This window comes from Asparagus officinalis, chromosome 9, assembly GCF_001876935.1.
Source record: "Asparagus officinalis chromosome 9, Aspof.V1, whole genome shotgun sequence".
Classification (NCBI taxonomy): Eukaryota; Viridiplantae; Streptophyta; class Magnoliopsida; order Asparagales; family Asparagaceae; genus Asparagus; species Asparagus officinalis.
Window position 1 is genome coordinate 3,706,992 of NC_033802.1, and position 9,801 is coordinate 3,716,792.

Below are 9,801 nucleotides of genomic sequence, written 5' to 3' on the forward strand. Positions count from 1 at the left end.
ACACCTTGTGTGCATGCGATGAAGCGGATGAACAGTAGCCTACATATAAACAGTGTCATTATGACGAGGTTAGGACTAGGGTTTTACTCTGAACAGAGGTTTCCGCATCGCTTTGTGCATTGAATCCAATAACGAGGCCGCCGAGGGGCAACGCGGAGTTTTAGGCAAAACCTTCGACAACTCCATGTAGAGGAAAAAAAGAGGTCTCTCTGGGATGAAGAGGATGACTCCGATATGATGATAAGAATAAAACTTTTGGGAGAAAATAAATAATTTTATTCATTGCACTGAAGTGTTCAAATATAAGAACAAGAGAAGAAGTTTTAATAACCTAAATGATGTGGGACTAAAAAAAAGAGATACAATATACCTAATAACTATATTTAACATACCTAATAACTATATTTAACAGTAAAACCCCGCCAGTCACGTAACCTTTACAACCCCACCGAATGTCATCCTTCTCTTATACAATATTATTTACAATGTATACAACTTTTGACTAAAGCTTCATCACATCAAGGATCTATACCAGTGCCCATGAACGCTTGCTGAAACCCTAGCAACAGCAATCAACACTTTCGCTGCCTTTACTATTTGATCCAAAAGCATTGACGCCCCAATTCGTTTAAGCGCAGCTTCTGCTAGTTTTCGCCCTTGGTCTCCACTGCCACCGAGCACAACTGCACGCGTTGATAAATATATGGAACGAGAAACTTTCATAAAAACAGCATCATTGCTCTGTAAGCTCTTTGTGAGAATTCTAGCAATCATCTCCTTTTTAGTATGAAGCTTTGATTCTGAGGATGAGCTAGCAATCGTGTTGACCATTTCTTCGATGCCCACGTCTTGTACTGTGTCCAAAAGCTTGGTGAGGCTTTTGTAAGAATCAGATATTGTGTTCTCTAACCCTGATGGTGACAAAGCAGAGTTTTCGGAGAGAAGGATTTGTCGAAGCACCAACATGCTGCATATGTAAAATCGAAGATATATTAGAGCTATAGAATGTATATGACTACAGAGATAATGGAAATATAAAGAGTGATTTTTTTACCTTGTTGAGGTAACTATAATTTGCTGTAGCTGGCTCTGCACAGATCTCAATCTTCGAACATTCATTTCAAGAGTCTCAGGAACCGTCTCCACTGTTAATCCCTCGATGCCACTTGCAAGTCTTAGCAAACCAAGTCTCAACATTAAGTCGAGCTTTTCTCCTTTGCACTCTGGTAGATCTTCATCACCTGCAAAATAGTCATTGATGTATTATTTCCTACCCTAGCAAACTAATTGTAGAAAATCTTAAGTTACAATAACCATAAACTAGGTGTCTTCAAGTCATAATCTTGAACAATCTTTTACACATCACTCAACCTCATATCTCATAGCAATCAATAGACTGTAGATTTATGAAACCACCATGCAATGTAAAAAATTCTAACAATTTCACACCTGAATCATGGCGAGAACTATCATTTCGTGCTAGGGGAATGCTACCACCAGTCCTGAGGGTAGTGCCAACAGGAAGACCCTGGAAATAGAACATCTAATTAGGTGGTTATAGAATATAAAACAATAAAATTCATTCATAAAAGAACCTAAGGAAAAGCATACATGGCTTGTTGATGTGCTCAAAACAGAACCATTATGTTCATTCCATTCATCTTCTGAAATGTTCTTTAATGATGAGATCCATTGGGCTGTTACTGGAAGCAAGTCAGCAGCACCAGAAGCAGGTCCATAGCGATCAACAAATGCCTTCTGCAAATATTCCACTCCTCCATATCCCTTTATAATTTGCATTCGTGCCTTGTTAATTTCTACCTTAAGATCCTGTCAGTAAAATAGGCAGATATTCAGAAATTATCCAAAAATATGGCCAAGCTCTTTGCAAAACAACAATAACTAAAATTACCCGCTATGTATGTATATTGAGTAGACATTACTCCTTCAAGAAAAAGTAATAATACTAATTTGAAGTACCTGTATCTCCTCCAGCACAAAGCGCAAACCCTTGATTACGGCAATAACAAAGGAGTTTTTTTCTCTGTCATCAGAGTGAGCAATAGATGCCAATTCCATGAGTAATTTATCATGGGTTTTTTTCATCTCAACTTCTTTTGCTTCTGCAGATAATTTTTGCAGCATGTGAAGTGCATACTCCAGAATCCTTCCAAGATATTCCATGTCCTGAGTACCTGATTTGAGTAACTTGAAAAGGAAACAGGAAACAAATGAGAATGCTAGTCACATATGAACCAAACTAGTAGCAATACATTAAAATAGCTACCCCAGTAGGAGATTTGTCCTTTAGAGAAGGAAAGGCAACTGAACTGGAGAAACATCCACATGACTGTTAATTGACAACATGCATATACTGACTCTATTTGAATTATATTATTGGAACTTTTTGCAAAGTAGAAACAAATCGGAGAGGTCATCTTGTTAATCCTATATCTTTCATTTGCAAAAATGGGTTTTTCTTGAAAGATAGATATGCTTTTCGGTTGTGCATGAATACAGTTAAATCTTAAAGGTCCCAATTTTTTTGTTATTAAATACTACAATGAAGGTACTGTTGATTTACCTGAGAAAGAATGTCCATGTCAATACTGTCGAGAATCTCCTGTTTCCAATTTTTCGGGGCCATTCCAATTAGTTCATCCCTCACCTCCATCACAAGCCCCAATATACGACTGTAATCAGGGGGGTCTTCCCTCATAGAATCCATAATCCCATCCCAAAACGCCTTCTCCATGGTTTCTTTAACCTTTGCCTGTCAAGATGGAAACAAATGTTCAGATGGAAGATGGAAAAAAGGTGTCAAAATGATTATCTCAGCACCAATTATCAGAGATTTTGTCGCTGAATATGGCAAAAAAACAACACTACTTCCTCACATTTTTGTCTCATAAGGAGGGTTTTGTAGACATGGACTTAATTTGGCCAGGCTTTAACATAAAGTAAACTGTGACATGTATTGGTTGACACAGAGAACCCTAAGAATCAAGTTCGGATAAAGTTTGACAGCTGATCTAAGGTTAACGCCAACTGAGGTAAAGCAATGTACACTGGCCTTAAGCTCCAAGGACATATATATTATAGTTCCAAATAAACAGCTTTTAAAATAGGTCATTATGCAGAAATAACCTTTCATTTTCAATTTATACATAAACCACCTTTAAAGCGAGTTTTTTATTCCAGTCAACCAACTTCCAGTCAAAATTTCCACATTTAAGGTACGTGACTCACTTGGTCTAGTTACGATACAAGTCATGTATCTTTAATGTGTGTTGCTTAAGGTTATTTTTGATTCTTTAGTAAAAATTTGACTAGGAGGTGATCGATTGGAACAAAAACCCACTTTAATGGCGGTTTACCTATAAATTGAAAATAGAAGGTGGTTTATGTGTAATGAGCCTATTTTAAAGTGGTTTCCTGGAAAAAAACACCTATACTATAAACTAATGCATTCTGAGAAATAATGAGAAATTATAACAGCAAAGACACATTGAATAAGTCTACTGACCTTAATACCGGTTTCTTCTCTATCAACCAGTGTACTCTGACCACCATGGAGAATTTCGTTCACAAGAAGCTCGTTTTCTGTTGGCTGCTGTTTGGCTTGAGAACTACTTGACTGTGAACTTATTCCTTGGGATTTTAATCCAACTTCAGGTGACGAAGAAGCGCCATCACTAAATAGTGTCCTAACCACGTTGGATCTTACACTGTTTACAACAGCATGCTCCTTTGAGACTGGTTCCAAAGGCTGCATAGAAGAACTGCAGGATGAAGGAGACGGCACATGAGCAACAGGGGCCATCAAAAGAGTTCCATTATCCTTTGCTTTAAAGAATTTGGATCTTGTATCTGATAAAGCAGACTCCATCCGTTCAATTCCTGCACTGCCACCTAGGTGCTCCACTTTCTGCCTCAGAAGTCTTTGGTCTTCGGTTACCTAAACATAATATGAAGAAAATGAATTGGAAGTTCCACATGGCACAGATGTAGACATTACACAAATAAGTACCACCACACAATCTCAGTGTCAGATGCCCAAACAGTAAATAGGGCTTCTTTTGGGTTGCTGAGGATGGATGACTGAATGGTTCTAGCTAGGAATGTCAAATATGTAGCCAAATGTTAACTTGTAACAGAATAAATGCTACTATATCACTTATTGCAGTAACAAAAATTATGAAGAATTGCATATACAGGAGAAATGGAGAAGGAAGACAGTATGTATGTGTGAATGGTCAAGCCTTTGCAAATCCACAGGTCATGAAGTTGCTGGGGGTAAGACATTGAGGCTCATACATGAAGTAATTAATGCTGTTTTGATTGCACAATCTCACGATGGCATACATGAATTAATGCAATTAATTCTTAAAACCTCATTATTTTCGGTTGCATATACAAGTGCCCAATGTGTGCATGTTTGCAAACAAAAATAAAATAAAATAAAATAAAGATCCACAAAATTTTGATCGTGAACGTTAAATTTCAAAGAGAATAATTGTTTACTTTTGCAGTAATATAGCATAAATATCCATCTAGACTGATATTAGGCAGGTTAAACTGAAAAATATAGAGCTCAAGTCCCTACAAATTGTTAAAGCCCGCTAACCAAATCCATTGTTATTATCGTCTAGCCAGTTCCTTTGCAATACTGTGTAAAAAAACGAACACATGGAGCAGATAACCACAACCAACTGATATCTATTGAATGGATTGACCTTTGTCTTGGCTAAACAAAAGTAAAAAATGCGTAACTTATACCTGACAAATTGAACTATTGTAAGAAAGCAATCCAAATGGAGAAAATCAGAAAGCTTAAGTAGGTAAACCAACCTGTTTCTTTATAGCCCTCAGATCGTGAGTGAGATCACAAGTTTGTTGTCCTTCAGGAGTTAGCTTGCATGTCTGCAACATGGAAAGCTCAAGTTGGCAGGCTGCTCTTACAAGATCGTCCTCTAGAGATCTTGCATCTTTGAGCTTCCACACCACAAAGCAATAAAGATAGGAACGCCAAGCAGCATCAAAAGCTGATAGCTGGCTTCTAAAGGTGCGCTGACAAGGCAATTGGACTGAAGTTTGCTTCACTGGTCGTGCAGCCAATATAATTTTGATCAACAATTCAAATTCACGAACAAAGTTAGCAGATGACTCTTCAAGAGCCTCTTCACGTTCACCTCGTTCACTGAAAACAGCAGTTGGATGACCTAATATCATGTATGCGCACAATACTACCCTCACTGGATACCTAGACTGCTTATTTGCTCCAGGAATTTTCTGTTCCCTAACAGACCCCTTTTTTGATGTCCCTCTGTTGGACCTTGGTGTTCTGCCATAGCAAGCTTTGCTAGAGGGTGTTCTTTTACTTGGGCTTGCCAGGCGCTTTAGCAGATGGTCTATATTTTCTGGACTTGAACTGGACACCTGAGAGAGTAAGAAGCGAATTTCCATCCGGTCTAGGAAAGCTTTTACTGTCTGAAGAGTTGTGGCTGACTCCATGCACAGAGCAAGCTGTTCAAATGGCATTGACTTAGCACGTTTCTCGTTGATCCCAAGAGCTTCATAAGATTTAGCCAAATCAAAAGTAGTCCTTTTTGACCTCACGAACTGCCTCCAGCACCTGCACTCAAGAATACAAACATGAGACCTACATTTGTCTTCATATAGAGAAGGATACCCTAACCCAACAAGAAAACATGTCACCTTGCTAGTTTTCTTGAAAGATGGTCACCACATTTATTGGATGTAGCGCGAGCAGAGCTGTGAGGACTTCCTCTCTGTTTCAAGTACTCTGCCCTCTGTCGTTTTGCCTGTTCATCATCATGATTTATAAAAAAAAGACAAGTTTATATTCATCTCCACTTATTAACTCAACAAAAAACTGACTTTAATAGGCATTGTCTTACCCTTTGAAGCCGATTTTCCAACTCTTCTTTCATTTTTCTCCTCTCATTTTCTCTTTGATGGCGTACAGTTTTTGCTGCTCTGTATACTTGCATTACTCTGGCGTGAACTCTTGTCTTCTCTTCCTCCAACATTCTCATTCGCTTATTTTCTGCAGCAACACGTTTCTGAAAAATTGCTGATTGGACACAATCTTTATACTTGCTCTCACGAACCATCCTCAGCTTCAATGATCTTGCAGTTCTCTCTTGTGCAACTGCTCGTCTCTGCATGTGATCCTTCAAGAGGCGCATCCTATTTGCCTGAGCCTGCTGTACACGAGACTCAACTTTTGTGCCAAGCTCTTCACGCTCCTTCTCGTACCGAATCTCCACACCATGTTTAGCAGCTTGTCGTAGTTCATCCAGCTTAGCTAACCGTGTTTGGGCCTTTGCCAAGAGACTTAACCTTTAATTTAAAAGAAGATGATGTTAACAAATAGTTTCTCACCTAGAAGTGGAAGTAATAAGAAGCATTAGCAATTTTACACACTCAGATTTTACATGCTAGAATGCAAAAAATAAAAATGATATACTACGAGTTGATCGTGAGTAGTGTGTATATATTTAAAAGGATTAATAAAGAACTATGTTAAGGACATCTTTAAGTGACGGGAAGGAAAGTGGATGCAGATGCCATGTTGATATCTCTATGATTGAATAAAGTTATGAAAGCTATAAGGAACAAACCTCCAAAGTTCAGATCAAACATAAGAAAGAAACCAAAAGTTATCAAAAGATGGCATTACCTGTTTTGTGTATACTCTACCATTCAAATATCAATTTCAGTAACAAACTTAAAGGTTACAAATAGAACAATTGTCAATTAAGAGTCTCAAAAGAATATGCCACCACACCAAAACTCCAAAGTCGAGGGTTGAGGGTTATTGTTTTATATTCTAACAAAGAGTAAAGTACAAAAAATGCAAAGTAAATACCTTTTCTGTTCAGCTGCATTAAGCTTCGCTTCAAGACGCTGACCGAGATCCTCCTCTTGAGATGACCAGGATGGACTTCGCTGTTTTGGTCTCGCCTTGTTAGATAACCATTCATGAAATTGCTGTCCAAAGAAATATTTTAGTAATATTCACAACATCAGAAGGTTCCATTACATAAACAAAATTAACATCTATAAGGATTGGAAATAACAAGGAAAAGACACCTCAATCACAGCTTTACTTTAAGTAAAACAAACAGAGGATCAGACAAATAACCAGCCAAGTTTCAACCTTTAAAAAAATCAAAACCTGAAACAATTTTCTTGAAGAAGGGATGAAGAGTACATTAAGAAATATTCAATGCTCACATATTCTATTTACCTAAATACTTACAAAATAGTAAATCAATTTTCCAGTTAAATTTTTTTCTCCTCCTATTCTTTATTACACAAATATTTCAGGGCCAGGCGTTCTTAACACTACATTGAAAGAAAAAAAAAATCTTGAGGAAATTACAGTAAGCAATTAAAATCTCTACTCAGTAGAGTTACATACCTAACATCTCATTTACAAGACTTTGATGTTCCTAAAGCTAAACTTAGGAGCACAGTTAGTACTTTTTTTAACCTTAAAAAGCAAAATATTGGAATTTTTTTAGTTCTTAACACTAAATTACACTAAAAATAGTACTTTTATCCAAATTCAATAAAACCCGGCAAATTTTCCCACACCAAATACCCAATTCTTCAAGGAAAATCTTGAAGTAAATAAAAATAATACATCAACCAATTCCAATAACCACAAGATTAATAAAACTAAAAATATACCCAAAAATCAAATAAAAACCCTAAAAAAAGAAATCGTTGATACCTGTCGTCTAAGATCGGCTTCCTTAAGCTTAGCCTCGATCTCCTCCACGCTCGAAGGAGGAGAACTGCCACTCTTCCCTTCAATCAGCCTCCTCCTGATCCTCCGCGGTATCTTCACCGGCGTCGACGCCGTCTCCGCCGTCGGATCTCCGGCGGGGAACTCGAATGCGACGGGGGCGGCGGTGACCGCACCGCCTCCGCTCTCCGGCGACTCAGTTTCCATCGATCGAAACCCTAACTCTAGAGAGAGAATCTAGAGAGCGAGAGAGAGGAATTTGAGTGAGATTTCAATTGAGAAAGAGGAAAGCGTTTCTTTTTCTCTTCTTCGTTCTTGGTCCCGAGTTTGGTTTTAGAGAGTTTTGGGGTGTTTATCTTTGTTGTCTGTTTATTTATAGGTCCTTTTATGTAAAATTTAGTTGATGACGCCGTTAGTTATAACGGGTAGATGGATAACGTGGATTCTTGTTTGTCAAAATTTACCGAACCTTTTGAGTATTTACGAATAGGCCCTTGGAAGAGTCAGGGGGGCTGCTTTTGTTGGTGGGGTCAGCATAATTAAGTATGGTGAATGTTAATTAGGGTTCTTTAGGCCCTGAAATTATTTGGTTTTGAAGCCAATTGAGAATCATGTACTCTTGATCACAGGCATTACAAGTTGAAGATTGTCACGCACCTTTTTTTAGATCTTCACACACGATCAAAAGAGTAATTACAACGTTAGATGAGAAGATGAGAAACTCTCACAACCGACAAAATTAAAGAGAAAATGACTTATATGTTTCTGTGTCTTGTTTTCTGTATGCCTGCATGTACTTATATAGAGAGTTAGATCAAAGTCGTAATCTAACCTGGACTTCTACCTTTTCTTTATTAAAAAAATGTTTGGAAAAAATTAAATTAAATTGTTCCAAATCTTGATAGTTTACTTTACCATCAATTTATTTGAATATTGTAGTCTAAAGATAAAGTTCGACAATAAATTGCTGGACGATAACTTACAAAAACTTGTTTGCACTTAACTTGAACTCAAATAGTAATACATTGTTTAAAAAATATATATAATAAGCAAATTGACTTTACTATAATTGATACGTAACATTTCAAGTTTGCTAGGAATTCCTAAATTATATAGATGTTTCTATAATGTCTATTAGCTAGTATTGATTTCAGATACTCATGCAAGATAAATAAAATGATTATATCGACTTGAGAAACTCTTGTTCGCTCTTTAGATTAAACTTATAAATTTAATTTTACTATTTGAATTTACATGCGAAAAACATGGGGGTTTTCCAAAAGAAATATATATTAAGATGGTCATTGATTCTTTGATTAAAAAGTAGTCCAACGGCTAACTTCTTTTTCCAATCCAATTAAAGTGGGACAACAAAGCTTAAACAAGGGTAGAAAGGTAAATGCACAGGAGTAGGCTTTAGCGTATGGGAATCCAAGAAATCATCTCGCCGTCACCGTTAGTTGATATTTAACGGAAGAAAAGCGATGATTAGATTGACGCCACGTCACCCCTTTGGACTCTTTCGCTTGCGTTGAGACACGTCATCTCTAGACACGCCTCCTATTTATCCGCTGAAATCGAGGCGGCGATAGCTTTCTCATTCATACGTATAAACTACGTAATTACATTATTCATGCAAATTTATACACATTGTATACATAATATTTAAATCAATGAAATTGTAAAAGAAAAAGATGAAAAATACTTTTTTTTCTCCTTCTTTTAGTTTCTAACAAAAGTCATTGGTCGATGTTTAATCTAAAACCTCTATACTATTATTTCATTTACTTGTTATTTCAATAATGTCTTACTGATTTGATGCTAGATATTATGAACTTAAAACAATTTAGATTTGATGATTTTAAAATTTCATGTGATAAAAAATTAAGCTAAATTACAAGAAATATCATTCACCTAATTTAAATATCTTTTTTATAGATGAAAGGAGCTATTTTTGATCAAATATCTGCATGGTTATGATTCAATGAGAGATTTTTCAGCCGAATTTAATAGACTATAGG

General features: G+C 36.8%; 1 protein-coding gene across 1 annotated transcript; it reads right to left on the reverse strand.

Moving 5' to 3' along the window:
* Positions 254-8,121, reverse strand: LOC109823615. The gene is made up of 12 exons (XM_020389892.1): positions 7,766-8,121; positions 6,896-7,017; positions 5,922-6,366; positions 5,719-5,825; positions 4,852-5,635; positions 3,527-3,958; positions 2,585-2,773; positions 1,981-2,208; positions 1,612-1,830; positions 1,450-1,528; positions 1,055-1,241; positions 254-967 (listed from the first exon to the last, which is right to left on the reverse strand). The coding sequence occupies exons 1-12, from the start codon at positions 7,985-7,987 to the stop codon at positions 514-516; spliced, it is 3,468 nt and encodes a 1,155-aa protein (XP_020245481.1). The 5' UTR covers positions 7,988-8,121; the 3' UTR covers positions 254-513.